This window comes from Marmota marmota, unplaced genomic scaffold (assembly GCF_001458135.2).
Source record: "Marmota marmota marmota unplaced genomic scaffold, marMar, whole genome shotgun sequence".
NCBI lineage: Eukaryota > Metazoa > Chordata > Mammalia > Rodentia > Sciuridae > Marmota > Marmota marmota.
The window spans coordinates 244141-256756 of NW_026000253.1; the positions used below are offsets into that span (position 1 = coordinate 244141).

At 33.8% G+C, this 12616-nt stretch overlaps 1 protein-coding gene across 1 annotated transcript in view; it reads left to right on the forward strand.

Moving 5' to 3' along the window:
- The first annotated feature begins 253 nt into the window (after nucleotides 1-253).
- Dgkk (diacylglycerol kinase kappa) overlaps nucleotides 254-12616 on the forward strand; it is a 212756-nt gene continuing 200393 nt past the window's right edge. The window contains exon 1 of the mRNA XM_015506437.2: nucleotides 254-352. Within this exon, the coding sequence (XP_015361923.1) occupies nucleotides 254-352 (99 nt within the window). The remainder of the gene's footprint in view (nucleotides 353-12616) is intronic.

Here is a 12616-nt window from a genome sequence, read left to right on the forward strand (position 1 = left end):
TCCTTCTGAGTATCTGGAATTACAGGCAAACACCACCATGCCCAGTGAAAGACAACTTCTTAAGGATTATTTATATTGTTGTGATCAGAATGTTGGCAGAAATATGGATGGTGGGATATAGAGTGCTGAGAAGTGATATTGGCCAAATTATATTGTTATATTGTGTGCCTGTATGAGTATGTAACAACAATTTCCACCATTATGAACAACTATGATGTACCAATAAAAATTTTGAAAGAAAGAAATATGGATGATGAAGGTCATCGTGATGAGGTCTCAGGTGGAAATGAGGAGCAAGGAATTGGAAATTGGTGTAAAGGCCATCTTTGCTATAAAGCAGCTGAGAACTTGGGTGAATTGTGCCCATGTACAAGGGCTTAATAGAAGACAGAACTTAAAGAAGAACTAGGATATCTGGTGGAAGAAATCTCTAAGTAGCAAAATATTGAAGTAGCTACATGGCTACTTTTAACTGCTTAGGTGAAGTGAGAGAGGAAACAGATGACTTACAGCCAAAATTTGTAATTGAAAAGGAAGCAGAAAAGAAAGATTTGGAAAATTCTCCATCTGGTCACATATAGATTGTAAAAACATATCTGAGAGACAATATTATGGATGTGGCCAAGTGCCTAAGAATATGACTTCCCTATTGCCTTCTCTGTCTCTGTCTCATACATGATCACTTGCTCTTCTGCCAGATTATGATATAGCACAAAGAACCTCATCAGGTATCAGAGCCATGCTCCTGGACTTCCTAGCTTCTAAAACCATAAGCCAATTACACTTTTATTGGGTATAAATTATCCAATTCTAGCAGCAGAAACAGATCAAGATATCATCTTTCTTCTTTTACTTTTTAAAAACTTATCTGCCTACCACCACAATAATCAAGATACTGAACAATTCTAATACTACCAAAATTGCATTCAGTCTATTCTTGTATAAATAATCCCCCAAGAACACTTCTAAACCCTGTAAACCACTGATACATTATCCCTCATTATCATTTTATTTTTTATCCATCAGTATGATTTTATCTTTTCAGCACGTCATGTACATGAACTCATACATTATGTAGCCTTATGAAACTTGGCTTCTTTTATTAAAGCATAATTCTTTGAGATTAATTCAAGTTGTCACCTTTTTTGATAGTTAATTCCTTTTTATTACTCAGTAATATTTCATTGTTTGGATGTACAATGATTTTTGTTTATCTTATTCACTTGTGAGTTATTTTGAGGTTTTGGTGATTATGAATTGAGCTCCTGTGATATTCATAGGTAAATTTTTCACATGAATATAGTTTTGGGGGGTATTTTTTGATCTGCTTTTGTTTCATTTCTCTAGGGTAATACCCAAGGGACTAATAGACCATGTGATACATCTATGTTTAACTTGGGAAAAACTAACAAATTTTTCCAGAATGGTTGAATTAGTTTGCTAAAAATCAGATTATTGAATATATAGTTGAGTTTGAGAGTTCTTTGTATATTCTGGATATAATTTCTTAGTTGGGTATTTACTTTTCAAAGATATTTTTTCAGTCTGTCAACTATGTTCAAATAGCAATGCATTCCAACTTATCTACATTTTATTTTACCAATATGACCTTTAGCATAATGTCTATTTTTATTGCCATGCATGGTATCAAACCCAAAGCCTCATATAAGTTTTGCAAGTACTGTACTACTGACCTACATCCCCTGCCCAAGTAGGGACTTTATACCTAATCCCAGGTCCTGAGTTTCTCATCTGTGATTCCTTCTTAAAGTTTTGCACTATTTGTTGAAAAGATTATCCCTTCTTCATTGAATTGTTTTACACATTTATCAACAATAATATGACCATATTTCTTTGGGTATATTTCTGGACTCCCTGTTTTATTGCTATTATTTTGTTACTTCCACACTATACTATTATAGTGATTCTCTATTCTATTCCATTGGTCAGTTTATTTATTCATTCACCAGTGTCATGATGTCTGGATTAGTGTGTCTTTATGTTAAGCCAATAAGGTAGTGTTGTTCCTTTGACTTTGTTCTTCTTTTTAGTACTGTGTTGGCTATTCTGGTTATTTGGTCTTTCCATAGAAATGTGAGAATCGGTTTGTGAATAACAAAGAATAATTTGACAAGATTTTGTTGAAATTTTGTTAAATCTATAGGTCAAATTGGGAAGAATTTACATAATGTACAATATTGAAAATTCCTATTCATAAATATCAAGTATCTCTCCAGGAATTTATATCTCTTTGATTTCTAGCATCTGAGTTTATTTATTTTCCTTTACATGGATTATTTATAATTTTGTTAGCCTTATGTCTAGGTATTTCATGTTCTGATGATTATGTAAATGATATTATTTTTTAATTTCAAATTCCAATTGTTTATTGCTGTAATAAAGTAAAGCAATGTACTTTTTTATATTAACTTTATTCCCTGTTACTTTCTTATAATTGCTTATTAGTTCCAAGAATTTTCTTTTGTCTATTCTTTGGGATTATCTACATAAACAATCATGTTATCCTCATACAAAGACTTTTATTTCTTCCTTCCCAATATGCATATATTTTGTTTGCTTTTCATATTTTATTGCACTAGCAAGAAATTCCAGTAAAAAAGAAGAGATGAGAGGGACACCTTGGTCTTAAAGAAAAATCATCTAGTTTCTTGACTTGAGTGTGTAAGCCATAGGCTTCTTGTAGACTTCCTTTTTAACAAGTTGAGGGAGTTTCCTGCTATTCTTACTTTGTAAGCTCTGTTATTTCAAATTAGTGTTGATTTTTTTTCAAATGGTTTTCCTGCATCTATTGACATGATAATTTATTACTTTTTGCCTGCTAATATGATACATTACACGAATTGACTTTTCTCTATGTTTTTGCAGTACTGGGGATTGAACCTGGGGCAAGCAGTCTACCACTGAGCTACATTCAAGCCCCATCAATTGATTTTTGAATGTTGAACCAGCCTTTCTTTACTGGGATAAACCTCTTTTAGTCATGGGGTACAATTATTTTTATACATTGTTAGATTAGAATATTTTGTGGAGGATTTTTGCATCGATATTCATAAGAGATAATGTTTCAGTTTTCCTTATGACATCTTTTTATGATTTTGTTAATTAGGGTAATGCTTGTCTTATAGGAAACTTAGGAAATGTTCTCTTCTGCTTCTGTTTTCTTTAGATTGTGGAGAACTAGTATTGTTTCTATTTTGAAAATTTGTAGAATTAATCAGCAAAACCATCCGGGCTTAGTGCTTTCTGTTTTGGAAGGTTATTAATTTATTGACTTCATTTCTGTATTGGACATAGATCTATACAGATTATCGATTTCTCATTGTGTGAGTTTTGAATGTTTGTGTTTTTCTTGCATTAGTCCATTTTATATAGGCTATCAAGTTTCACAGCATAGAATTCTTCATAAGATTTCTTTATCTTACTTTTAACATCCATGGAATCAGTAGTGATGTCCTTTCATTTATTTCTGATATTAGTAGTTCATATCTTCCCTAATTTTTTATGGTTAGCCTAGATAATTGTTCATCAAATTTGTTAATATTTTCTAAGAACCAGCTTTTGATTTTGTTAATTTTCACCATTGATTGCCTGTTTAAAATTTCATTTATTTGTGATATACTTTTTTATTATTTTTCTTCTGCTTGTTTTAGACTTACATTGTTCTTCTGTTCTTTAGTTTCCTAAAGTAGATGATGATATTAATTTTACATTTTTTTCTTTCATAATATAGATGCTCCTTTGTCTTATGAAGTTACATCTCTATAAACCCACCATAAGTTGAAAATACCATAAGTCAAAAATGCAAGTAATACACCTAACCTACTGAATATCACAATGTAGCAACACAGTACACTGTAGAATGTTGGTGGTTTACCCTGGGCCATTGCATGGCTGACTAGGAACTGCGCTCACTGTTGTTGCCCTGCATAATGCAACAGTGTCATATCACTGACCAGGAACATTCAAAATTCAAATTACAGTTACTACTGAACATGTGTCACTTTTAACCCATCATTGAATCAAAAAATCATAAGTATAGCCAGTATGATTTGAGGTCCATCTGTATATACATTCAATGCTATAAATGCCCCCTCTAAAAATTCATTTTACTACATCCTACAGATTTTGATCAGTTTTGTTTTCATTTTTATATAGTTCAAATTATTTCAAAATTTCCTTTGGGACTTCTCTTTTGACCTAAGTGTTATTTATAAATGTGTTGCTTTCTTACCAAATATTTTTACATTTTCCACCTATCTTTCTGTTATTGATTTTTAGTTTAATTCCAATATAGTCCAATAGCAACTAAGCACTTTTAAATTTGAGATGTGTCTTGAAGCCAAGAATATGGTTCTTCTTAGTGTTGTTCCATGTGAACTTAAAAATAATGTGCATTCTGATGTTGTTGGATGAAATATTCTATAAATGTCAATTAGATTTAGTTGATTGATGGTGCTGTTGAATTTAACTATATCCTTACTGATTTTCTGCCAACTCAATCTGTCAATTACTGATAGAGGGGTGGTGAAGTCTCCAAACTACAATAATGAATTCATTTATTTCTCTTTGTTGGCCCATCAGTTTTTGCCTTATGTATTTTGATGTTCTGTCTTTATTTGCATACACTGTCAGGATTTCATATCCTGTTAGAAAATTTATCCCTTTATAATTATATAACATCCTTTTTTTATTCTTGATAAATTCCTTTGCTCTTTAGTCTGCTTTATGAAAGTAATACAGCTAATATAACTTTCTCTTGATTATAGTTAGCAGGACATATTTTCCCCATCCCTTTATTTTTAACCAATATCTCTCCTTATATTGAAAGATTTCTTTTAGGTAATATATATCCAGGTCTTGTATTTGAATCTTCTCTAACAAACTCTATCTTGTCATTTATGTAGTTATACCATACACATTTAGTGTGATATTGATATGATTAGATTAATGTCTGGCATGTTAGGAACACTTTTCTATTTGTTGTATTTATTCTTTTTTAAAAAATCATTCCTTCTTTTTGACTTCTCTGATTTGAATTGAACAGATTGTATGATTGTATGTTTTCTCCTTTCTTAACATATCAATTATGCTTCTCTTATATTTTTAGCAATATCCTTAGAGATTTTGCTATACATCAGTCTCTCCCTTCTTTCTGCTAAATTAAAATTGTATTGAATAAAGAATGCTCTCTAGAACACAGGATCTTATGGACTACATCTACAGTACCTTCAATGAAGTGGAACATGACTGTCATGGAACTACAGTCAATGGAATATCAAACAAATTTATATTTGTCATTGTACGAAACTGTGTTTTACTCCACCCTGTTTTTGCTTGAATGGTCTGTGAAGGGAAGAATTGGGTATTTCTTATCCCTGCTCCTCCATAAGTAAGATTCTTTCTTTTCGTCTGGCTTCTTTCACACTTTTCTCTTATTTTCTAATGTTTGAATATGGTACTTTCACATGCAGATATTTTGGTATTTGCCTTGGTGTTCTCTGAAGTTTCTAGATCTGTGCATTTGTGTTTGGCAATAATTTTGGCAAATTCTCAACTATTATTACTGTTTGTTTGTTTTTTAAATTGGTGCTTTATAGATATACATAAAGGTGGCATCCACTGTGGTATATCCATATATATACATAGCATAATTTTGTCAGTTTCATTCTGCAGTTCCTACCTTTTCCTATTCTTCTTCCCTCCCTCTTGATTCCCTTCTTCTAGTCTACTGATCTCCCCTCTGTTTTCATGAGATCCACCCTCTTTCTTTGCCTACTTTGTTCTAGATCTCACATATGTGAGAAAATATTGAATTCTTCACTTTCAGAGTCTGGATTTCATCTTCCTAAGTGAACTATTATTACTTTAAATATTTATTCTGATTCTTTCTTTTCTTTCCTTCTGGTATTCCCATTACATATATGTTATACCTTTCCTAATTGTCTCAAGTTCTCTCTTTTTTATTCTTTCTTCTCTTTGTTTTGCAGTTTGGGAAGTTTCTATTGACATAACATTAAGCTCACTGATTATTTCCTTGAACATATCCCGTCTACTTGATCAAAGTTATTCTTCATTTTTCTTACAGTATTTTTTCACATCTAGAATTTATTTTATAGTTTTCATCTCTATGTTTACATTATGTATCTGTTCTTCAATATGACCACTTTTTCCATTAGAGCTCTTGGCATATTATTCATACTTATTTTAAATTCCCAGAAGGTCATATATGAGTCTAGATTTTTTGTAAGTATTTTTCTGTAAGTGCATATGTTTTGGCACTCCTTGTAATTTTTTGTTGAAAATCTGATGCACTATATCAGGTCATAGGAACAGAGATAAATATGCAATTAGTGTGAGTTTTATTTTTTAATCTGGATAGGAAGTAGGCTGTTTAATATTTTTTGTAGTTGTAGGTGTTGTAAGCTTCAATTTTCTTTAGTATCTGTGTTTTTGTCTTCCCTGATGTCTTTATGTTTGCCTGGAAACTTCTTCCTAACAGGAATCAGAAAACTGTTTCATCTATAATCCACTGCTATTATGAAGAAATTACATTGATGTAGAGAGAAATAATAAACCCTAAAATGTTTTTTGTTTGTTTTTGTTTTGGTACCGGGGATTGAACCCAGGGGCACCTAATCACTGAGCCACATCCCCAGCCCTTTTTTTATTTTGAGGCAGTGCTTCACTAAATTGCTTAGAGCTTTGCTAAGTTGCTGAGGCTGGCTTTGAACTCACAATCCTTCTGCCTCAGCCTCCTAAACTGCTGGGATTACAGGTATGTGCCACCATGCCCAGCTGCATCCTAAAATCTATGATTATGTATCATCTTTTAGTGGGCCTTTGTTTTTTCTCCAATATCATGATCTCTCTGTTTTGATTGATTTGTTTAAAGCAAGTGAAACTGAATATTAACATTGAAATATGGGGTTTTACAATCAATAAATTGGGCAAAAGGACTAAACAGTCATTTTTCAAAAGAGGAAATACAAATGGCCCAAATATATGAAGAAATGTTCAACATCCCTTGCAATCATGGAAATGCAAATCAAAACTACATTGAGATTTCATCTCATTACTGTTATAATGACAGTCATAAAGAATACAAATATTGGGGCTGGGGTTGTGGCTCAATGGTCGAGCACTTCCCTAGTGTGTGTGGATGACTGGGTTCAATCCTCAGCACCACATAAAAATAAATAAATAAATGTATTGTGTCCATATACAAACAAGAAAAATTTTAAAAAGAATACAAATATTAATAAATGCTGGCAAGAATGGATGGGGAAAGACACACTCATACATTGCTGGTGGGACTGCAAATTAGTACAACCACTTTGGATAACAGTGTGGATATTTCTCAAAAGAGTAGGAATTAAACCACCATATGACCCAGCTATTCCACTTCTCAGTATTTATCCAGAAAAACTAAAGTCAGCATATTATAATAATACATCAACATCAATGTTTATAGCAGCACAAATCACAATAGTCATGTTGTGGAACCAGTCCAGGTTCCCATCAACAGAAGAATGGATTAAGAAAATGTGGTACATATACAGAGTGGAGTTTTACTCAGCCATAAAGAAGAATGAAATTATGGCATTTGCTGGTAAATGGATGGAACTGGAGACTATCATGATAAGTGAAATAAACCAGAATCAGAAAGTCAAAGTTTGAATGTTTTTTTTTTTTTCCATATGTGGAAGTTTGAGCAAAGTAAGGGGAAAAAGGGGGCAGATTCCATGAAAATAGGGGGAAGACCTGTGGAGTAGAGGAAGAAAATTGACGGGGAGACAGGAGAGATGGGAAAAAAGAACAATTGCAGAATGAATTTCATAAAATTGTGTCATGTGCCACACTGAATTCTACCTTTATGTATACCTATAAAGCACCAATAAAAAATAACTAGGGCTGTGGTTGTAGTTCAGTACTGCATGCTTGCCTAGCATGTGTGAGGCACTGGGTTCAATCCTCAGCACCACATAAAAATAAAATAAATAAATAAGATAAAGGTATTGTGTTCACCTACAAGTAAAACTAAAAGAATTAAAAATAACTAAATACAAGGAAGAGCAGTAGAATAGAGGAAGGGGAATGAGGGCAGGAAGGAGGTAGGAATTGAAAGGGAGTGAATTATATTCCAAGTATGAATGACTATGTCAAAATGAATCCCGCTATTGGTATAACTATAATGAACTAATAAAAGAATATTTTTATTTTAAAAAGATTGAATTTACATCTATTTTGCCTTTTCTTTATTGTCTTAGTACTTTTCTGTTTATTTGTTTCTCCTTTAAGATCTTATTTTGCACTAGTTTTTCTAGTTAACAGTTTGATTCATTTAATTATTTTTTTACTGTACTTTTGGAGCTATATTCTTAACCAATTTCTCTAGAGCTTATCATATATGTTTTAACTTATCTGAATATACTGCAGATTTATACTAGCTTAATTCCAGTATGAAATATAAAATATATCGGTTACTATACAGTTTAATCTATTCCTGTTTTGTGCTATCATGTTAATACATGTTACATTCATATATGGTAAAAAATTATTGCTGTTTGATTATATTAATATAATTGTCACATTAAATAAATGTATATGCTTGAAAGAAACTGAAAGAATAAAGGAAAACTTGTACCTATTTATACAGTTCATTATAATAGCCTTTTTAGGGCTGCAGTTGTGACTCTGTGGTAGAGCACTTGCTTAGCATGTGGGAGGCACTGGGTAAGCACTACATAAAGATAAATAGATAGACAGATAGATAGATAAATGTATTACGTCCATCTGCAACTAAAAAATTGTTTTAAATAGCCTTTTATATTAATTATTTTTTTGTTTCTTCTTATGCATTCGAGTAACTACCTAGTAACATTTCCCTACTCTAAATTGGCTTTTGTCCTACCCATATACTTCATTCTTCTATCATCAGATTACATTCTATATGTTATAGGTCCAAAATATAATCACAAATGTTTTAGTCAGCTTTTAAACCGCTGCAACCAAAAGATCTGACAAGAATAATTTTACAGAAGGAAAGTTTATTTGGAGCTCACAGTTTCAGAAGTCTTGATGCACAGATGGCCAACTCTATTGCTCTGGGCCCAAAGTGAGGCTGAACATTGTTAGAGTTTAGATGTGATGTCCCCCAAAAGATCACGTGTTAGACAATGCAAGAAAGTTTAAAGGAGAAATGATTGGGTGAATTAATCCCTGATAGAGATTAACAGTGGTAACTGAAGTAGTAGGGTGTGACTGGAGAAGATGGGAATTGGGGCGTGGCTTTGGGGTGTGCATTTATATCTGGCAAGTGGAGGCCTCTCTCTCTGCTTCCTGATCACCAGGTGAGTTGCTTCCCTCTGCCACACTCTTCGACCATGATGTTCAGCCTCAGCTCAAGCATTCAGAAATGGAGCTGGCCTTCTATGGACGAAGACCTCTAAAACCATGAGCCCTCAAATAAATCTTTCTTCCTCTACAGTTGTTCTGGTCAGATCTTTTAGCAGCAAAAATGCTAACTAAACAAACATCATGGCTGACAGATATGGAGGAGGAAAGCACCTTAGGATCTTGTACCAGGAAGCAGAGAGAGCTCCACTCAACAAGGACAAAATGGATGTCACAAAGGCACACCACAATGACCCACCTCTTCTAGCCATACCTTACCCGCCTACAGTTACTACCCAATTAATCCTTATCATGGGATTAATTTACTGATTATGTTAAGGCTCTCATAACCCAATCACTTAACCTCCGAACTTTCTTGCATTGTCTCACATATGAGCTTTTGGGGACACATCATATCTAAACCATAACAACAGACATGTTTTTTTATTGTATTTTGAATCAGCCATACAAGTTCTTTTTGTTTTTCTTGTGGATTTGAATTACTGTCTGGGGCCACTTGCTTTCAACCTGAAGAACTTTCTCCAGTGTTTATCCTTCCTTTCTTCTTTTTATTCTTCCTTCCTTTCTTTTCTTTCCTCTAGTATTTTTGTAAATCATGTTGGCTCATAGCAAATTTTCTCAAGTTTTCCATCTGAGAATATCTTTATATCCTCTTGATTTTTGGAAAATAGTTTTATTGAGTATGAAATCCTTATTTGAAAGTTTTTTTTTTGTTTGCTTGCTTTTTGAACACTTTGAAAATGTTTGCCACTGCTTTCTGTTGTCCTTTGTTTCTGATTAAAAGTCATCTGCTAATCTTATTGTTTCTCTCCTGAACATAATGAGTCATTTTTCTCTTACTAACTTCAAGATCTTCTATTGTCTTTAGCTTTACCATTTTATATGCTGTGTCTATGTGAGTCCCTCTTTGAATTTATCTTTTCAGACTTCTTTGAGGTTCTTGCATGTGTAGATTAATATTTTTCATCAAATTGAGGAAAATTTCAACCATTATTTCTTTAGGTACTTTTTCATTTGCTTTTTTCCCTTTCTCTTCTTCTGGTTTTTCTATTATGTATAGGATGGTGTACTGAAATGTGTGCTACATTTATTTGAAACCGTATTCATTGTTTTTGTCATTCTTTCTTCTATCTGTTCAGATTTTATAATCTTTATTAAGTTCAAGTTCACTGATTCTCATTTTTGGCAGCTTGAATCTGTTGTCGACCTATACAGTGAATTTCATTTGACTTATTATTAATTTTCAACTCTTCAAATTCTATTTGGTTCTCTTTAAAATAATTCTGTCTCTTTATTCCATGAGATATTGTCATCATACTTTCTTTTAATTCCTTAAGCAAAGTTTGCATTAGTTCTTCTAATGTTTATCTGGGCCCCCTCAAAGGCATTTCTATTCCTGTTTTTTTCCTATTTTCTTTGAATATTTCATTATTTTTGTTAAAATGGACATTTTAAATAATTTATTGAAATAACTCTAGATAACTGATACTTTGGGGGGGGGGGTTTATTGGTTGCTCGATTGCTTATTTGTTTTTTTGCATAGCTAAACTATTTCAATGAAGTGTAAATCCTCCTCAATGTGGAGCCCTTCTATCATTCCTAAGGTAGTACAGCCTTAGGCATGAACACAGTTTTCCTAACCAGCAAACATGGCAGTGATTTCAGCTGATTCTCTTTGAATGTTTCTCTCCCTGATGTTCTTCTTAAACGTGTTCTGTTTCTCCATTAGTATTATATCCAACTATTAACCTCTATTAAATTCTAGCTGATTCATCTATTGTTTTCAAAAGTGCTCTGCAGCATAAATTAATCCATAGTGTGGTCCAATTGTAGTTGGATACCTTGGCAGAGATCACCAGTCTCGTGGGCTTGCTCAGATCCACCTCTGTGAAGAAACTCTGCAATATAGATCAGGCTGGAGGTTGAGGATAGGGAATGTGGAAATTATTGTTCACTAGATGGTCACCCAAACCTTCCTCTGGAGCAGGTGGTATGCGTGTGTGTGCGTGCACGCATGCGCACATGCATGCACATGCACACATGCACAAGAGCACAAGTGCCACCTCAGCGGCTGACAGTGCTTAGTACGGATTTTCTGCAGCTCAAGGGTGGGTATGATGTGATCTGCAATTTTCACTGGCCACTGATTCTACCAGTAATAGGTTTCCTCCCTGGATATCTTGGCAAGAGCTATCTCCTGACTGCTAAGTGCAATGGAACAACCTTCTCATAACACAGAGCCGTGCAAGAAAGAGAGAATTTTCTTTTATCAGCTACCCTGTCTGCATCCTCTCTACACAGTAGGAGTTCAGATGAAGGAAAGGTATCTCCTAGCTGTTTCTGCCATTCAATATAGGCTTTTCATAGAATAGAGCTGTAGAAAATAGGATCTGACAATGTTTATTGGTTGCCAAAAGTACACAAAATAGTTCTTCCACCTCAGGGGTCTGGGAAGTTAAGAATTGCTACTTAGCTGCCAAGCCTGCTAAAACAGTTCTTCTGCATTACGGAACTGCCAGGGATGGCTTTAGTTCCCAGTTCAAATGCCATAGAATCCCACTATTCTTTTTTTTTTTAAGAGAGAGAGAGAGAGAGAGAGAGAGAGAGAGGAGAGAGAGAGAATTTTTTAAATATTTATTTTTCAGTTTTTGGTGGACACAACATCTTTATTTTATTTTATGTGGTGCTAAGAATCAAACCCAGCACCCAGCACATGCCAGGCGAGCGCATTACCGCTTGAGCCACATCCCCAGCCCAGCCCATCCCACTATTCTTATTAAGTTTCCATACATTTTAAAAATAAACGATGCTTAAATTTGTTGTAAGCTCTTTGGACAATCTTCAGATGGTTTACTCATTTTGACTAGCTTACCAGATTTTTTTCTTGGGATATATTAATTCAAATTCCTTACTTAGTAATTTTGGTATTAGGGAAATCCACTTTCCCCTTTTATAGCCACCTTGGTAGAATGAATTGTTTAGTGTCTCACGTTCTCTATTCATATTCCTCAAACTATTGCATTCCAGCCAGGTGCGGTGGCAGACACCTGTAATCCCAGCGACTCAGGAGGCTGAGTCAGGAGGATTGCAAGTTCAAAGCCAGCCTCAGCAACAATGAGGCCTTAAACAACTCAGTGAGACCCTGTCTATAGATAAAATACAAAATAGTACTGGGTATGTG